This window comes from Typopeltis vanoorti, chromosome 12 (assembly GCF_054136105.1).
Source record: "Typopeltis vanoorti isolate ZY-2024b chromosome 12, IOZ_Tvanoo_1.0, whole genome shotgun sequence".
Taxonomy (NCBI): domain Eukaryota; kingdom Metazoa; phylum Arthropoda; class Arachnida; order Uropygi; family Thelyphonidae; genus Typopeltis; species Typopeltis vanoorti.
This window is the reverse complement of record NC_143560.1, coordinates 83,615,315-83,634,856: the sequence shown is the minus strand read 5'-3', so window position 1 is coordinate 83,634,856 and position 19,542 is coordinate 83,615,315. Positions and strand designations below refer to the sequence as shown.

General features: G+C 36.5%; 2 protein-coding genes across 8 annotated transcripts in view; one reads left to right on the top strand and one right to left on the bottom strand.

Moving 5' to 3' along the window:
• LOC150100946 (uncharacterized) overlaps positions 1–19,542 on the top strand; it is a 322,775-nt gene that overhangs the window by 265,875 nt on the left and 37,358 nt on the right. The window lies entirely within an intron of this gene.
• LOC150100947 (U-scoloptoxin(11)-Sm7a-like) overlaps positions 1–19,542 on the bottom strand; it is a 64,496-nt gene that overhangs the window by 23,753 nt on the left and 21,201 nt on the right. For both annotated transcript variants that reach the window (XM_090402234.1, XM_090402235.1), the window contains exon 2: positions 3,367–3,555. In XM_090402234.1, coding sequence (XP_090258360.1) covers positions 3,367–3,555 — 189 coding nt within the window. The remainder of the gene's footprint in view (positions 1–3,366; positions 3,556–19,542) is intronic.

Sequence of the window (19,542 nt, the reverse complement as noted above, 5' to 3'; positions counted from 1 at the left end):
GTCACCAATATTGTTTAACAAACATGTATTCCGAAGCAATGTTTAAAGAATCACTGGAGAATTCTGAAGAAGGAATAAAGATTGGAGGTAGACAGATATTTGCAATAAGATACGCAGATGACAAGGCATTACTATCAAATACTGAAACAGGACTACAACATCTGTTGAACAGATTACTGGAATCCTGTATCAATTATGGAATGAAAATTAACATCAGAAAAACAAAGGTAATGAAAATAGCAAGGAAAGAGGCAAATATGGATATCGGAATAAATGGGGAAAAATTGAATCAAGTAAAGACATTTAAATATCTAGGAAGTGTTACTAACAGTTATGGAAGATGTAAAAAGTGACATAAAAGCAAGAATAGCAATGGGAAGAGATGCCTTTAATAGAAAATGGAATTTATTCAGAAGTAAAATGGATAGTAAACCTAATAAAATGTTATGTGTGGAGTGTTGCCCTCTATGCAGCTGAAACTTGGACATTGAAGAAAGAAGAAATTAAGATTTTGGAAAGCTTTGAGATGTGGATTTGGAGAAGGATGGAAAAAATCAAATGGACAGATAAAATAACTAATGAAGAGGTCTTAAAAAGAGTAGAAGAAAGAAGTTGTCTGTTAAGGAGGATAAAAAGAAGCAAGGGAAACTAGATCAGACATATTCTGAGAAGGAATGGAATCATCAGAGATACCATTGAAGGAAAAAATAGACGGAAAAAGATCCAGAGGAAGAGTAAGGAAAATAATGCTAGACGACATGTTGAATGAAGACAGGTACACAACCTTGAAAGAGAAGGCTCAGAACAGAAGAGAGTGGAAGGAAAGTTTCTGCTACTAAAAGAAGAACCTGCTCAATTGCAGAATACTCAAGAAGAAGGAGAAAAGTGCTACAAACTTAAATAACATCTTTATTTACTTCCATCATGCATTCACTGGCTGTACTGTTCAATGTGCTGCCCTTCTTGGTATGCCACAAACGGCATCCTTTGCACAGTGTGTGTGTTCAATGGCAGAATGCAGCTGGTTGGAACTGATGTTGTGTACATGCTGTCTTTCAACTGCCAAGTTATCAGGATGATCCTGATAAACCCTGTATTTGAGAAATCCCCATAACCAGAAGTCACAGGTGGTCAAATCAGGTTAATGAGCAGCCATGTAGTGGGAAACACATGTCTGATCACTCTGGCTTCTGTGAAATGTTCTCGAAGCCTGTACAGATTGACTGATGTGTGGAAGGTCCCCCATATTACATGAAAATGATGGAATCTATGCACAGGCACTACCCTAGTACAACACAATTATTTATCATATCATGATACTTCTTGGCATTGGCTGAGCATATTACAGGACCCGATTAGTGAATGTCCTCAAAGAAGAATGCAGCTGGTTGGAACTGATGGTCCAATGATAAACAAAGCTGTAAACTAGCACCAGACAACTTTGGATTAATGCAAAGGAATTGGTTGGATTGCATGTGAGTTTTTGCATAGCGCATTGGCAGTTGTGGGTATTCACAGCCTCCATTGAGGTGAAAGTGAGCCTCATATTCCCATAAAATTATCCACAGGCATGCAGCGTTCAACTCCACTTGAGCAAGGAATATTAAAGCAAATGTCAGTCAACTTTTAAAGTTCTGCAGGTGCAGCTCCTATGTCAGGGTTATCTTGAATGAGTAGAAAGGAAAAAATGCAGAATCTTACATAGAATTTTGCAGACAGTTGTGTAAGGCACAGCTATGTGTCTTGATAAAGCATGTGCTCTGCAGGAACCAACACTGTTATTCATGGCCTGCTCCTCCATAGCAGCAGTAGCAACTTCATTCACTCGTTGTGAATTGATTGGTTTACCACCTCTGCCAGGTCTAACTCCCACTGATCCTGTTTCTTCACAGAGCACATGGAGATAGTGAACCTCATTGACATTTGCTCAGGCAAAGAAATTCAAGGAGGTCAGCAAACAGCATTGTGATTGTTTAGTTAGTACAGTTTCATGAGCAAAGCAAGTTGGGGCAAGGTTAGTGCCATCGCCGTGGACAGTATTAACAATTGGAATGAAGGGAATAATCCCCTGTCCATCTTTTTAAACCTTCCTGGCACCTGCTGAATTATGTGATATGCAAATTCCATGCATTTGGTATTTACAACGCCCCTTGGTGGTGAATTTTGGAACTATATATATCGCTTCTGCATGACACACAGTGTATTCCTGCAGAGTTTTGCAGCATTTGGATCACTGGAAGGCCTTAAACACGGAGACTTTAATTTTGATCACCTTATGTACATCAGCTGTTTTAGGGATAGAAGCATTGCGATATATATATATATGGGGGGGGTCTAAAAAGTTCTGATAAACACCTGGAACAAAAATGATATTAAAGCAACTGATACAACTACAAGAAAGAACATACAAAGATGTAAGAACATAAGTTACCCTCATAACTCTGCTATTGGTATATTCTTTCTTGTGGTTACATCAGTTGCTTTAATATCATTTTTGTTCTGTTATCAGAACTTTCCAGACCCCCCCCCCCTTCTCTCATATACAGCATTACTGCTCAGAGCATTAAACCTCATGATTTTTGTTTACTCTAATAAATGAATGATCCCGTTGCTGTTTTTTAATGTAATATTCCCTCCCATGAAAGATTAAAAACATGTAGCTCATTAATACCATGGGTGAGCCAGTAGTCAGGGAAATCAGGAGCTTTTGCTCTGTTTGCCACTTCAGGTTAAATTAAAAGAATTATAAAAACAGAGGGAAAAATGCACATAAAAAACTTTATCAAAGTAGAATTTTCACCTAAGTATCATAGGCATTGTCAATACAAGATCACAGAAAAGCAATTAAACAATCCATGTGTTGAGTGCTGTGAAGAATTCATGTTGCAGGTTTAATGGAATATTATCAGCACTGAGAAAGGATTAAAACTAATTTTAATGCTTCCAATATTTCATCTTCAGGGACTATGGGCGTTTGCTAGGTGGCCTAGGATCCCTCTTTACATCCTAGGTCACCTGCAAACGCCCATAGAGGGCACACCACCTAGATAGGACTTTAGTTTCACTCACTTGTTTTACTTATCATTGTATTGTATTTGTGTGTGTTGTTACAGAAAGTTATTTGTAATCCCTAAAGATATCTCTGTGATTGAAATGAATATTGGAAGCATTAGAATTAGTTTTAATCCTTTCTCGTGCTGATAATATTCCATTAAATCTCCAACATCAATTAAACAATCAGACAATTCTGAAAATTTGATTTGGTTCCTTTGATCTCTAATATCTTAACTTAGGATGTAACAAAACATTCTTACTCATCATCAATTACATGCTATATATAAATTTAGATACAGTGTAATCTCATACCTTCAGTTGAGCTCTGTTATTAAGGGCAATGGTATATTTATCATGATCTCTCCAAGTGCGGGGACATTCAGAATGATCCGGACATTTGCAGAGTCGAACCACCATAGGTGACATCCAAAATCTGTTGTGAATAATATTACAAGCTGTTCTTGGACTAGCACATACTGATAAACTTCTTTCAGAAGTTGCCTTGGTAAAAATTGAATTATTATGTTGAATTAAAAAATATATGTCATTATTTTACCTTTTATCACTATTAAGACAGCATTTTATAAAACAAAATAAATAATAATAATACTTGACTGATATGTGTTTTCATTAGTTTCTTATGAATTAATCTGTTAATCCATTAAGTCTGGTGCATAACTATTGCATCATGTATAGTCCCATATGTTAATATACAAATGCTGTACAAGTGTGTGTAAATGATTGCATAGGCTCTTATAAAAGTTTGTTATGGAATATACATCTTTGATTAATCACAGGATCTAGTTCCATATTATTCTTCAAAGTATGAATTAAATTGGTGCATGAATGAAAGAAAAAAAAATCCAGTGGAACTTAATGATCATTATCTGCATTGGGGTAAGATTCTCTGAAATATTCTCTTTTTGCTCTTCTTAAGATATTGGATCTACATCATTATCTATTTGTTGAGTTCCTGCTTTAAATTATTATTAATCCTTTAGACTCCACTAAAAATAAATTCACTGAAGTCTTTATTCCCTTATAGGGAAGTAGATAAGCTGATTTAACCTATTTAACTTTTTTTGGAGTTTTCAGTGGAGACTGAGTGGACAGCTCAGGTCTCCACCAGTAGCAGTCGAAAAATTAGTTAATTTTAATGTATATTATATTATATTCGAAATATATTATATTCTACTTGCATATATGAGAAAACTTATTATTAACCATAATAAAATAATAGCCATAATAAGTGTTAGTACCAACAGAATGTGATAGTAATACTTGAATTTTATTTTGTAACATTGTACTGTGCATTGCATTGAATTGTATCGTGAAATATTGTCATAATTATATAAGTTGAATAATAAAATATGTATAATTTGTATACGTGATGTGAATAATAAACATCAAACATTAATTAAAAAAAAAATAGTATGGTCTATGGTCAATTTTCTTGAATTTATGGGATGAAAAAACCCAAGTTTCTGTGGGGGAGACCCTCACCACTGCTAGAGATCACCTAACTTGAGAACCAGGTGAAGAAAGGCTTAGATAAAGTTCCTCGCGTTATCAACTAAAAATTTAACTTTAGTCCAATATTTCCTTATGCTCTATAGTTGATAGTATAGATCAGTGGTTCCAAACCTTTTTCCACTTGTGTACCCCTGTTAAACCCATTTCTATAAATTGTACACCTTGTTTTTAAAATAGCTCTTTTTAAATACTGACACTTTTGTTCAGTGCTTATCTTAATGTAAAATAGTAGTTTACTTGTTTTTCTGCCATTACTGATTATTTTTTTCGTACCCCCGAATGGCCCAGCACGTACCCCGAGGGGTACGTGTACCACCGGTCGGAAACTGTTGGTATAGATAGTCCACCTTAGCTAACTGTTGAGCAAAATTCTGTCCATGTCAAATCTCTGATAAAAAAATTCAAATATAATGGTTAGTTTTGATGTTACTCTTATTTACTAATGTACTACTAACTGACACTCTTGATTTAATAAAATCAACCCCTCCCTCAATATCTTTGAATTTATCCAAATTTAATATGTATGCAGGTTACTTTGCTTAGCAAGGAAAAATCTACAAACATATTAATGGTACTGCAATGGGTTACCCTTGCCACACACACACCTTCATGCTTACATAGAACACTTTCAAAACAAAGTACTTCCATGGCTGTCCTTATACCCTTAGTGCAGTTATACTTTGTTGATGATGTGTTTTGCCATTTAGCTCCCATGGGCAAGATACTTTGGATTCTTTTGTGACTTACCTTAACAGCCAATGCTTTAGAATTCACTTCACATTAGAAAAAGAATCGAATAACTATTTGCCTTTTTCTTGACACATTAGTGACTCACCTTTCAGATGGGTCACAGTTTTCTCCAATTATAGAATGCCAACACACACACACACACACAGAGGAAAATATCAACATATACATTCACATCATCCAGCCCAACATTATGAAATTCTAAAAACATATGCAAAGCCAGGGCTATTTGTTGTAAAGATGCAGCAATTTCTACAAAACTCAACTGAAAAGATAGCAAAGTACTAATAAAATATAACCTTATCATGATAAATTTAGTTTAAGTCTATTCAGTCCTGAAGATATTTTCAGGTGCAAGCTTTGTTTGCTCTCACTGGGATAAAGGTTTAAACTAAATTTATCATAGTCTAACCTAGTGAAAAATAAACTTTCAATATAACCTTATCAGATTAGCAACTTTGATCTGCTCTCCTAAGGAAAAGCTCCATTTTCTAGCATATCCTGTAGTGTATGAAGTTTCCTGTGACTTTGGATTATCCGGAAGATCTGTTAATATCTGCCTTGGAGAACATAAGAAATACATTGACTATCATTATTATGTCAAGTCAGACCACACTTTTGACCCCCACCCCCACCCTTTCACACAGGATTAAATGGATGAAAAGCAGTGTACTATAGATGTCTTTACAGATCCAAAGGACTATTTTTGCTATTAGCAATGGTATAAAACATTCTCCTGAGCTCAACAAGACTGTCATTTTAAGATCAACTCCTATTCAACTCAAGTACTTTTATTCAACATACTGGGTTGCAAATTAGAACTTGACATCTTTTGTCCATTACAGTTTGTATTGTTTCACTTACTCATTGTCACACATAAACTGTAATATGTTGTTTTGCTCTGAAGATTCTAGTTTGAAATCCATTAAATTTCAGCCAGTTAATAAACATTTTTTTTATAATTTAGTTTTGTTTGGTGTTGTAACACTTAAAAATTAAAGTAAATTACAAATAACATCCAACACCTCAACTTGTCACCTACTTTAACAAGTCCATTGCCAATCAATCACGCGTTTATTTAGAGTACATAAATCCTATGTACATAATAATAAAAGCATATAAATAATATATTTAACTTATTTTGAGCACAATAAAAACTAAATAAAAAAATTAAAAAATTTGGCCACCACACGAAATTCCAATTTTCAGCTTGGCAATGAACGTGTTAAAAGAATGTTAAACAAAACAAATGGTTGAGCAGAACAGTTAGTAGAACATATTCCAGAGGAATGTAAACAAGGTTACTTATTAGTAATGAGGTTGAAAAAAAGCTATTCAAAGCTTGAAATGTGGAAAGGCAGCTGAAAACATTTGACCAAAAATGCTGAAATATAGAGATGTAAAAGTTTTGCAATCGCTACACTACATAATTCAGAGGGCCTAGTCAGAAGGTCAATTCTAGATGACTTGAACAGAACTCTTAGTGCAATCTATAAAAGGGGGAATAAAGGTGAATGTGAGAATTACAGAAGAATTTCTCTACTAAGTGTTCCAGCTAAGAATTATGCAAGTGTACTCAAGAATAGGTTAAGAAAATTGTGAAAGAGAAGCCTGGAGAAGAACAAGCAAGTTCAGGCCATGTAGAAGTTGTCAAAATCAGATTTTCACTGTATCCCTTGCTTAACACGGTTTTGCTTAACGCGGATTTGATTAATGCGCCTATAACCCTGAGGAGCTCGCAGCTGATCTGACAGATACAAGCAAAATTTTTAATATAAATATTCTTACACAATTCATTGTATAGCTTGGAGGTCATGAGTAGCTGTGCATTCACATGTTACGAATGATATTCCGCACTGTTTTTTGCTGTCAGTTTGGTTTAACACATGTTATGTAAAGGTTTGTGATATTTTGACAGTAAACTATCTGAGAGATACTGCGACCTCCGATGTCAGTATAGTATGGTTTAGTTGTGTTTTTTTAATTGGTTGATCAATAATTTTTAGATTGTAACTGAAAATAAATAAACCATCATATATTACAATAGAGAGCCAAAGACTTATTTATCATACATGTCCTCTAGGAGATGTGCTTTACATTTATGGAAAATACTAAGGAAAGTGATCTGAAGCTTACTCCATCTTTACTACGAGTTTCCCATAAGGTTATTTATGCTTGCATCTGCCGAAACTTTTAGTTTCTATATATTCGGCACGAAATTCTAGTAGTTTCTCTATTCGGCTTTGAAATAATGTTGGATTCAATATCCACTTAATTTGTACCATCATGTATTATATTTGCAGTGTTTTTTTTTTTTTTTTTATGTTTTATTGCTTGTTTGCCGAAGTATGCAAGAGTCATTTTGCTTGTTATCGTAGAATTTATGCCGATAAGAAAAAAAAATAAAACTGCTCAAACGACACTTGATAACTTTTTTTGATAAAAAAATTGCAGTAAATAATGTAGGTACAAGCATTTATTAAACATTTACTTTGCATTCATTTTTTATCTTTCCTAAAAGAGTACCACATAAAACGAATTATTAATATAGTAATCGATCATGGACGAATTGTAATTTTTACCATTGATTATTAGATTTGATTAATGTGATTTTGATATATGCGGTAACATTGAGGGATTAATTAACTGGGTTAATCGAGGGATACTTGTACTTTAAAAATCATGGGAATATAACAAGGATTAGTACTTAACTTCTGTAGGTCTGGAAAAGGCACAACAAAGAGACCAGAAAAAGCTTTACAAAACACACACTTCAATTATATGGGGTAAATGGAACAATATTTTGCTCTGCATAACATACAGAGTATGTTTTCTTATTGATGACCTCGATATAGAGGTCGAAACATTGAGTGTTATTTTCTTAATTGTAAGTAAAGTAATTACTCCGTTTTTTCCTCCATAAATTTTACAAGTTAATTAATTAAATAAGTAATTTTATTTATGTATTTATTATATTATTTATTTATTTATTGTTGGAAGGGGGGAAATAAGAGATCTTGGAGTGATGGTGGATACGGATCTAAAATTTAGAGGACAACACAGTGAATTCTGGGAATGATGTGGAGGTCGCTGACTTATAGAAGTAAGGAGATTCTTAAGGGTAGTTCACCATTGCTCCCCCCCCCCTCCCCCAATTTTATCCAGGCTTGGGACCGGTGTATGGTTGGGATGTATTTATGACTGTAATCCATGTGTTCACGGAGCAGGTTTGCCTGTTCTGGGGGGTGAAAAACCTAAGTTTCTGGGTGAAATAAAAACCCTACTTCCATATGAGACCCGACTGACTTACCTTTAGTCAAAAGAGACCAGATAAAGGTTCTTCACTTCACTGACAGGAATTGAACCTGGGTCTTTCCAATCAAAGGGCTTCATCTATACTGACATAGCTACAGATGCTTTTATCTCTAGAATGTTGAATATGAGGAAGAGAGGTGATATGATATCAGTGTACAAGTTTGAAACGGTGCTATTATAGGATCAGTGTTGAAGAGGGTTTTTCATAAAATGGTTGGAGATCGGGGGAGAACAAGAAGTCCTTGGAAGTGTATAAGGAAGGTGTGAACAAGGGAGTGAGAAGTAGGTTTTTTTGCACGCAGAGTTTAATGATTGGAATGCCTTGCCTGAGAGTGTGGTGTCTGCCGAGAATTGGAATGTATTAAAGGCACAGCTATGATGAGCTGTGTGTATGACAAAGGGAACCTCCTTGATGAGTCTTTGACTCCATGGGGGTCTTAGGGTAATAATAATATTTTTTTATTTTATTTTTACCAGAGGTCAGGCTAGTGTAAACAATTAACAAATCATTTAGATGTAGCTTACTTTGTGTTGAGTCATGTAGCTTGTGTCCTGTGCATATGTATGTTTTCCTGATGATGACCTCGATATAGAGGTCGGAACATTGAGTGTTGTTTTCTTAATTGTAAGTAAAGTAATTACTCTAACGCCTGTTTTTCTCCATAAATTCTACACAGTGAATGCTGACCCCATGTAACTTTGAAAGTGAATATGATTTAGACAACAGAATAAGCAAGGCTAGTATGGTGGTGACCTACTTGAATAAATTTATAAGGAATAAGAGAGTGATTAGCCAAAACACTATTCTAGCAGTATACTAGTGCTCAAACCAGTTTTAAGTTATGGGCCTGCGATTTGGGTTGGAAATAAAGCACTTGATTAAAGATTAGAGACCAGTTCTGAGGAAAATTAGGGCCTGAATAGATGGATCAGTAGCAGAATCATATAATCAAATATAATCATATAATCAAATGAAGATATTAGGAAAGAACTTGACATAGTTATCATTTAAGAATGTGTGAGTAAGGCTAATCTGAGTTGGTATGGCTACTTAAATAGAATGTGAGAGGAATGGTTAGCGAAACAGGTGTTTGATGACAAAATGGCTGGGAAAAGACACAGGAAGAAGACTAGGATCTAGGTGGATTCATTCAGTTACAAGAGTACCTTAGAACCAGAATGCTAGATATGATAAGATTTGCATGATGACACATATTAGACTAAATTGGAGGAAAATTGATGATAGGAGATTAGTAATGATGTAAGCTTAATTATGTAGTACTGTTGTAGTATTAGAAGTTTCTTTTCCACTTGGTTAGCCTATAATAAATTTAGTTTAATCCTTTATCCAAGTGTATGCAAACAAAATTTGCGCCTGAAGTATCTTCAGTACCGAGGCAACTTGTAGTAAAGGTGGACCAAGCTCTCATCACTCCTTGTCTCAGTAGCTCCCATAATGCAAAGCACATCTCCTTGCAGACATGTATAATGCTATGCATTAAGGGGAAGGGTCAAAACCCAGACCGGTTTTGACCTTTATTGAGCTCTCGTCAGTAGGAGCCAGACCCAGAATTGGTGATACTAAGGCAGAAGCAATGGAGAGATTATATTTACTTATACGAGTTGCCAAAAGGTGTACCACCTTATTATTAAATTACTCTGGATTTATAGAAAGATGTTAGAAGTTGTAGTATCTTGCACACTTGAGGGTACATATTTGGAAATTGATGATGATGCTGATTATGATAATTCTTGCATGATTTCTCCTCCTTGCAGTCTTTTCTTCTTTCTCATCTTTCAGATGACAGATTGAGTTCCTTATGAATAAGAAATCTTTGCTATTTGGCTCTTTGGCTATTTCTGTCATCTCTCTGAAGCTTGATAATTATCACCTTCTCTTCAAAGACTGCAACCAAGTTCTTTTTTGGTTTGTCCCTTGATCATCTTCCTCCACTGATTCCATTCAAGGCTATAGGTGATAATTTCTGAGAGGACATGCTCTGGTGGTATCTTAATTGTTGTTTAGAATTACATCTATGATATCTTCTCAGTGATTTCATTTGTGTTGTGTTCTGAATAGTGAGTTTCATTTATTTTTTTAAGCATTTCATTTTGAGTGATCTGATTTTCTGTATTTCTTTCTGATTGAATCTCCATGTCTCGGCTTCATATGTTGCTTTAGGTATATGTAATGGTTTTATAGAATTTTAGTTTGAGGCTTTTGAAATGCTGTTATTTTTCCATATTTTGTTTAATTTATTCATATTAGACAATCCTATGTTAAGTCTGTATTTTACTTTTCTGTGTTGAGTTTATGAATAATGAGACTGCCAAGATGTGTAAATTGCTTTACTTATTCAAATATGTGATTTTCTAAGTTCATCGAACCAATTATATAATTTTGGATGTTTAATGGATTTTTTACAACACTCAGAAAGGATTAAAAAGAATTTAATACTTCTTATATTTCGTCCTAGTCACTAGGACATCTACGAGGATTACAAAAATAACTAATGTAACATAACACAAATATCATACAATACTAAGCCCAACCATGTGGGTGACACTAAAGTCCTATCTAGGTGGAGCGCCCTCTAAGGGCGGTTGTAGGTGGCCTGGAATATAAAGTAGGATCTCTGGTGATGAGTGTTTCCCAAATTTTCGGAAGCTTAATGCAACCATATTTATTAAGATTTGGTTGATTTCTAAGAGCTGCTGCTGCTGCTTCTAAGAATAGTCTCTCTTTCTTGAATTTGCTGTGATGGAGCATGGTGGTTTTCTTCCATGATACTCTGTGGGTGGTGTCCAAGACATGGTCAGCCAAGCCTGAATGACCATAGTTGTGTTTATAGATGTAAGATGTGTTTCTCCAGGCGGATGGATGCTGATCTGCCTGTCTGTCCAAAGTACGCCAGCTTACAGGAACAGGGTTATTTGTAAACTCCAGGCAGAGAGAAAGGAGGGAGCTGATCTTTTGTAGAACTGATAAGGGTAGCAAGTTTGCGGTGGGGTTTATATGCTGTGTGTAGTTTTTTAGAATCTTGGCTATTTTTTCGGATGTGCCACGGATGTAGGGTATGGTGATGGCATTTTTAACTTTTTGTTGACGAGAAGGACCAGGAATGGGAGAGGAACTAATTATTTTTTTGATACTGTGATTGCTGTAGCCATTGGAGAGGAAAGTGTTGTGTATGTAGTTAAGCTCAGTAGTGAGGGCAGTTCCACTGGAACAAAGAATGTGGGCTCTCTTGGTAAGAGTTTTAATAATGCCATATTGTTGAGAGGGATGGTGGTGTGAGAGTTTGTGAATGTATCTGCCTGTGTGTGTGGGGGGGTTTTCTGTATACAGTGAAGGCAATTGTATCATTAGGCAGGCGTGTGACTAAGGTGTCTAAGAAGGGTAAACAATTGTTCTTTTCCTTTTCCATAGTAAACTGGATTCTTGGATGTAGGCTATTGAGATGACTGAAGAAGGAGTCTAATGTGTCTGGGCCATGAGGCCAAATAGAGAACACATCATCTACATATCTTAGCCAGATAGAAGGTTTGAGTGGGGCTGAGTCTCTGGCTCGTTTTTCAAAATCTTCCATATAGAAATTAGCAAAGGGGGGAGAGGGGGGGAACCCATAGCAGTTCCCTTTATCTGCTTGTAGATTTTGTTCTTCCAAGAAAAATACCCAGAGTTAATGGCAAAGGAAAAGAGATCTAAGATGTCAGAAGGGAAAACTTTTTGTAAGAGAGATAAGGTGTCAGTTAAGGAAATATTAGTAAACAAAGAGGAGATATCAAAGCTTACCAATATGTTTGCTTTATTCAAGGTTAAATTTTCTATGAGGGCTTTAAAGTGGATCGAGTTTTTTATATAGGAAGTGGACCTTTCAGTGAGGGGAGTCAGAGAGTTGGCCAGCTGTTTAGACAGTCTGTAGCAAGGTGCATTGGTGGCCTCTACTATAGGTCTGGGTGGGGAATTGGGTTTGTGGATTTTTGGTAAGCCGTAAATTCGGGGGGAGTGGAAAGGTTTAAGTTTTTTTGTGATGTCCGGGGGGCCAGGAAGATACTTTTTTAAGTAAGATTTTTAATTTTTTAACTTGTGTTTTTGTGGGGTCGTGTTCTAGCGAGATGTAGGTAGCGCGATCGTGGAGGATAATATTCATTTTGCGATTGTATTCACTGGTATTAAGAACGACTGTGGCATTACTCTTATCCACTCTGGTGATGACGATACTTTTTTCTTTCCGTAATTTCAGGAGAGCTGTGCGTTGGGCATACGATAAATTACTTTTTGGAGGCGAAGAATGAGCAAGGATGTTGGCTACGTCAAGTCTGATGTTGTTGGCTATCTCCGACTTTTTTCTTTCCGTAATTTCAGGAGAGCTGCGCTTTGCGCATATGATAAATTACTTTTTGGAGGTGAAGAACGAGCAAGGATATTGGCTACGTCAAGTCAGGAGAGCTGTGCGTTGGGCATACTATAAATTACTTTTTGGAGGCGAAGAATGAGCAAGGATGTTGGCTACGTCAAGTCTGATGTTGTTGGCTATCTCCGACGGTAAGCGACCGATCCCACGTTCGATGTTAACCATTACATCAAGCACCGGTACTTCCTTCGGAGCAACGGCAAAATTATGGCCGAGGCTAAGTGCGCTGACGGCATCGTCATTGACCGCCCTCACTACTGAGCTTAACTACATACACAACACTTTCCTCTCCAATGGCTACAGCGATCACAGTATCAAAAAAATAATTAGTTCCTCTCCCATTCCCGGTCCTTCTCGTCAACAAAAATTTAAAAATGCCATCACCATACCCTACATCCATGGCACATCCGAAAAAATAGCCAAGATTCTATAAAAGTACAACCTACACACAGCATATAAACCCCACCGCAAACTTGCTACCCTTATCCGTTCTACAAAAGATCAGCTCCCTCCTCTCTCTCTGCCTGGAGTTTACAAAGTACCCTGTTCCTGTAAGCTGGCTTACTTTGGACAGAATCCAAAGTAAGCCAGGTCAGATGGCTTATCAGCATCTGACCTGGCAGATCAGCATCCATCCACCTAGAGGAACACAAGTCTTACATCTGTAAACACAACTATGGTCATTCAGGCTTGGCTGACCATGTCTTGGACACCACCCACAGAGTATCATGGAAGAAAACCACCATGCTCTATCACAGCAAATTCAAGAAAGAGAGACTATTCTTAGAAGCAGCAGCAGCAGCTCTTAGAAATCAACCAAATCTTGATAAATACGGTTGCATTAAGCTTCCGAAAATTTGGGAAACACTCATCACCAGAGATCCTACTTTATATTCCAGGCCACCTACAACCGCCCTTAGAGGGCGCTCCACCTAGATAGGACTTTAGTGTCACCCACGTGGTTGGGCTTAGTATTGTATAATATTTGTGTTATGTTACATTAGTTATTTTTGTAATCCCTGTAGATGTCCTAGTGACTAGGACGAAATATAGGAAGTATTAAATTCTTTTTAATCCTTTCTGAGTGTTGTAAAAAATCCATTAAACCTCCAACATTATGTCTTCACAGCACTTAAGCCTCTATACATGAACCAATTATATATTTGGTTTAATCCTTTATCCAAGTGTAAGCAAACAAAGTTGTGCCTGAAGTATTTTCAGGACTGGGGGCAACTCGTGGCAAAGATGGTATAACTTCTCATCACTTGCCTTAGTATTGAACTACGGTGACCTTAAGCTGTTGACCATAAGACTACAGTGAACTAAGAGGATGGAACCATTTAAAAAACCTCTCATAGTAAAAATAGACAGAATTTTATCTCTCATGGTAAATATTGCATAATGTGGGTAGTCTATGCTGCCTAGCCAAAAAGTTGTTATTCCCTAGAATATTTCTTCAAATCCATGTTTTTTCCTAACTTTCCATAAACGGTATTTTAATTCATTAAATATAAAAATCAAAATTCTCTTCCCATTGCTAATAGGTAGCAGTTACTGAAAGAAAAAAAAAAACGTCCAATTGTAAGTAATGAAATACTCAAACTCGTTATATAATCGTTTTCAGATATGCAGAGCAAGAATGGCAGCTGTAGAATGCATGTTTTCAATCTGTAACAGATGTCATAGATTGGATTCCCAGTGTTAAAGTACCTCCATTTGATGATGCCATTTACTAAGCATGATACCTCCTGTTAGGCTATCCTTGGAAAACTTTAGTAAGTTATGAAACTGAAACAAAGTGTTATTGTCAGTACCCAACTGTGGAAGTTCATGGCGAAAGAGATTAAAAATTTCTTTATGTCAAGTTTTGATTTTATTAAGGGAAAGAATGTCAATGCCAGAAGATTGTAGCAACTTTAGAGTTAAGGACAGAATGTTTATTGAGATCTCATCACAGGAGCATACCCAGAAGAGATACCAAGATTGAAGTAATGCAGAAGTTGTTTCTCATATGCAATTAGTGAAAAGGTGTATCATCTTATGAAATTCTCTGGATTAAAGATAGTTATAATAAGATAATGACTTCTTCATTACTTCAACCTTTGTATCTGTTCTCGGTGTGATCCCTTGATGGGACCTCAGCAGAGGTTGAAAGTGTTCTGAGTAATGGCCTTTCCCATATACATGTCTGAAAGGATGTGTGCTTTGCATTATGGGTACTAAAGCCATTAATGCAAAGTCATTAGCCTCCATGTATACGTCACCTAGTTGTGAAGATATGTCACATGCAAACTCTGTTTGCTTACACTTGGATAAAGGATCAATTTTTGGCAAGTTTAAGTTTATAATAAATGAAAAAACTTTCTACTTAATGAGAAGGGGGGGTGACTCTTCCACTTCTCTCAATAACTCCCTCCAGTTGCTTTCCCATAGATGCTTTGTTTCTACACTGTTTTTTTCTATAAGTATTTCCATGGAAATATGTATAGAATCTATAAATACCTGAACTGTCCACTTCCACCTTTAATCATGTAAGAGCATGGGCAGCTGCTGGTCAGAATCCTAACCAACTTTGCATTCCCTTCCTTTATTCCATATACTGCTCTCTCTTTTGGAACCATCTTTGCCTTACCATTTCCTCCAAGAAACACAACTCCAGCTCTTTAAGTAACACAGGTTCCTTTTTTCTTCTCTAATTACTTGCCCACACATCACTGTCATATTATAGATCTTGAGACCTCTTGTGTGCAGTTGATATATATGTATAATTACTTCAGACATCAAAAATATCTTTATCTCTAATTTTTATATCACATTTATCATCCTTTATGGTACTGTTTTCCCCCATTTCTTAGTTTTTTCCAACATCAGAACATTTTTCCATATTCATATTTTTTCTTTCATCTTCTTACTGAAGTCTTCCTATCACTTTAATTAGCTAGTTTTACATGTAGCTCAGCTCTCTTACATTATCTCAGCATCTGTTGACTTACTTATTCAGGAACTTTGATGTGATTTCAACTTTCTAGTACTGCCTCTGAAACTTCTCAAGTCTATCATGAAGTTCAGATTTTTCTGTTCTAATAGTTTACTTGATCTCGGTTTTGGTTCTTATTTTCAAACTCTTTCATTTTTAATTCTCCAATAATATTTGTACATTTGAGTACAACTCACCTCTTAAAGCTGCATGTCTTTTATTATTTTTTTGCATACTTATTTATCTTTCAATCGTGATATTCATTTTATTATCATAAAATGAATATCACGATTGCTTGTTACATGGAGGTCATGTTTCAGCAATCTGCTTATGTATTTGACAAATTCACTTCATAAAGGAGATACATATAAAAGGTGGTGGTAATTGGATTTTTCAAAGGACCTCCATGGACTCAAAAAGCTCGTTGCAGGAGGTCTGTGCTCTGTCATGCAAAACAATCATCGAACTGTGCCTTAAACCATACTTTCAGGCAATGCATTCCACTCACCAATCATTCTCCATGCAAAGAACCTGCTTCTCATTCCCCAGCTCACACCCTCCTTATACAGCCTCCAAGGATGCCGTCTAGTTCTACCCTTGCCTCCTTCTACTCCATGAAATATCTCCACATTAATCTGGTATTTGCTGTTACCAACTTATATATCTCAATCATATCCCTTCTTCTTCTATTCACAAGGCTCTGTAAGTTGCATTCCCTCAACTTCTCCTCTTATTTGACATTCCATAGATCTGACACTTAGTAAACCTTCTCTGGACCCTCTCCAATACATCCTCATCCTCCTGAAAATCAGGTGATTTTCTGTGCAAAACAAAATCTGTGCACAGTAATCCATATATGGCCTGATCAAAGCCTTATACAAGGGAACCATAATCTCTTTGTTTCTGCATGTCAATGTCCTCCTTATTATTGGCATAATCTGTTGGGATATTCTTACAATTTTAGCAATTTGACTTCTAAACTTCAAGTCTCTGTTCACCATCACTCTCAAATCTCTCAACTCCTCCTTCAAAATTTCTCCATTAATTGTATAATCTTTATCCCAGTCTTGCCTACCAAATTTTTTAAGAGTTTGCGCTCTGCAACATTAAACTAATAGCTCCCACTCACATAATCTATTCAGATCCTCCTGCCAGGCCACAACTTCTGCTCTATTCTTAGCTCTTCCCAACTTTGCATCATTGGCAAACAGCTGCACATCTTCATTTAAGTTAGTCCTAATGTCATTAATGTACTAGTTAAACAATAATGGTCCCAAAACAGATCCCTGTGGCACCTCACAGGTGACCTTCCTCTTTTGGGATACCATTCTTCCATACACAACCTGCTGATACCTGTCTGACAGCCAATGAGCTATCCAACTTACTAATCTGTTATCTAATCCCATCTGTTTCAATTTAGCTACTAGCTTGCCATTGGCAATCTATCAAAGGCATTTGAAAAATCCAATTACCACCACCTTGTATGTGTATCTCCTTTATGAAGTGAATTTGTCACCTTGTAATACATAAGCAGATTGCTGAAACATGACCTCCATGTAACAAGCACTTGCAGGCCATCATAAAGAATACCTCTATTATCAACCCACTTCTGAATCCTAGTCCTCACTTCTCTAATACCTTAACAACAACCCAAGACACACAGGTTGGCATATAATTTGTACCATCGGTCTTATCCCCCCTCCCTCTTTCCCTTCGGTAAGTGGAAAAAATTTTCTCACATTCCATTCCTTTGAGACTTGCCATGTTGCAAGGCTCATTAAATAGGTGTGCCATAGATGCTATTAATTTTATACAGCATTCCCTCAAGATGCGGTGATATACTGTTAAGTCCTATTGTCTTATTAACATCAAGTTTACTTTATTCCCCGTATATTTTCTACTCATTCACCAGCAGTCCCTTCTCCACCATATCCTCTACACTCCAGTTTCTCCTAATGTTGCCTTTACAAGGATGAAATACACTGATACCAGTCTGCCAGTGTTATCAGCTAGCATCATCCTCCTATAGTCATTTTTGTTTCTGCTTGTATCACATATCAAAAGAACTCACTAGGATTTTTCTCAGCTTGATTGGCTAATTTCTTCTGACACTGAACTTTTGCTGCCTTTGCCAACTGAGTTACCTTCCTGACCTGCTCTTTGTATTTTTCATACAAGTGATCATTACCAATTTACCGATATTCATCTTGTGTTGCCTCCTCGGTTTTCCTTCTTCTTCCAGAATTCATTCTTAATCTCTTTATTCGTCCATTTTACTCCTACCTGGTGTAACCTTTTCACCTTTGGAATACTCTCTGACATCCTGTTATATAGCTCTTGATCAATGCTCAAGCTGTGTCTATATCCTTCCCACTCAATTCCTCTTTCTACGCTATAGCTCTCAGTTGTCTCCTAGACTTTCCATAATCACTAGCCTTGTGGTTCCACATATATCCCATCTTGATAGAAGTTCTTATGGGACTGGTGCAATCCAGGTGATCACCTCATTGTAACTCTCACCATCCAGTGAAGATTAGACACTCCATTCAAAATCACACCATCTGATGATATAACCAGATCTAAGGCTTAATCCTCGTGTGCCTTTCATTACGTACTGCCTAAGGTCGTTGTCACTTAACAACTCAGAAAATTCATTCTTCTTATTCCCTGGAACCATCTCTTCATTACAATCAATACTGCCATAATTGAAATCACCCATAATGATCACACTTTGCTTTCTCACTAAGCCAAGTTTGCCTATATATTTGTTTCCATCATTTTTATCCTACTCAGAATTAAATGATGATTGCTTGTTCGCTAGAGGGCTATGCGGTGTGTAGTGTTTGCACAGAGCTACCACAAAGATAAGTATTATTTTGAGAATAAATTGGCAATTTTGATTTAATCTTGACATGGTATTGTTTGTTTTTGGTAGCTTGGTGTGTCTGTGTGATTTTTGGTGTTCTGTCTTAATTAAACTAGTAAGATGCGATTGGTGCACATGGCGCCAATGCGACGAAAAACAGTGGCGACCAAGACTTCGCAATCTTTGTTCAAGAACTTTAATGTAAGGGAATTCGTCCAGTGTGACATGTGGTATGTATGCATTCCCAAAAGAGGCTGGAGTTTGGATAGATAGTGGTGGGAGACTGTGCCAAAAGTGTAAGGAAAGTGAGGAATTGAAGTGTGGGTCAGTTCGTGAGATAGTTGTAGAAGAAAGCCAGAATGTGAGAGGAAATAGTGGTTTGACAGTAAATTGTGATGTTGTACAAGATAGCAATGAGAGCGTTGATGAAAAAGAGAGTGGAAGTAATTATACAGAGAGAGAAAATGGTTTGAATGATGAAAAAAATGAGAAATTAGCTGTAATGAGTGAGATTGCACGGTTACGCAGAGTAATACATAGGGCGAAGCGGCAGTTGGAGAGACTGCAAAACTCTTTCCCGAGTGCCCCGGCAAATGGAAATAAACAAGTGTACGAAAGGAATAATAAGTCTG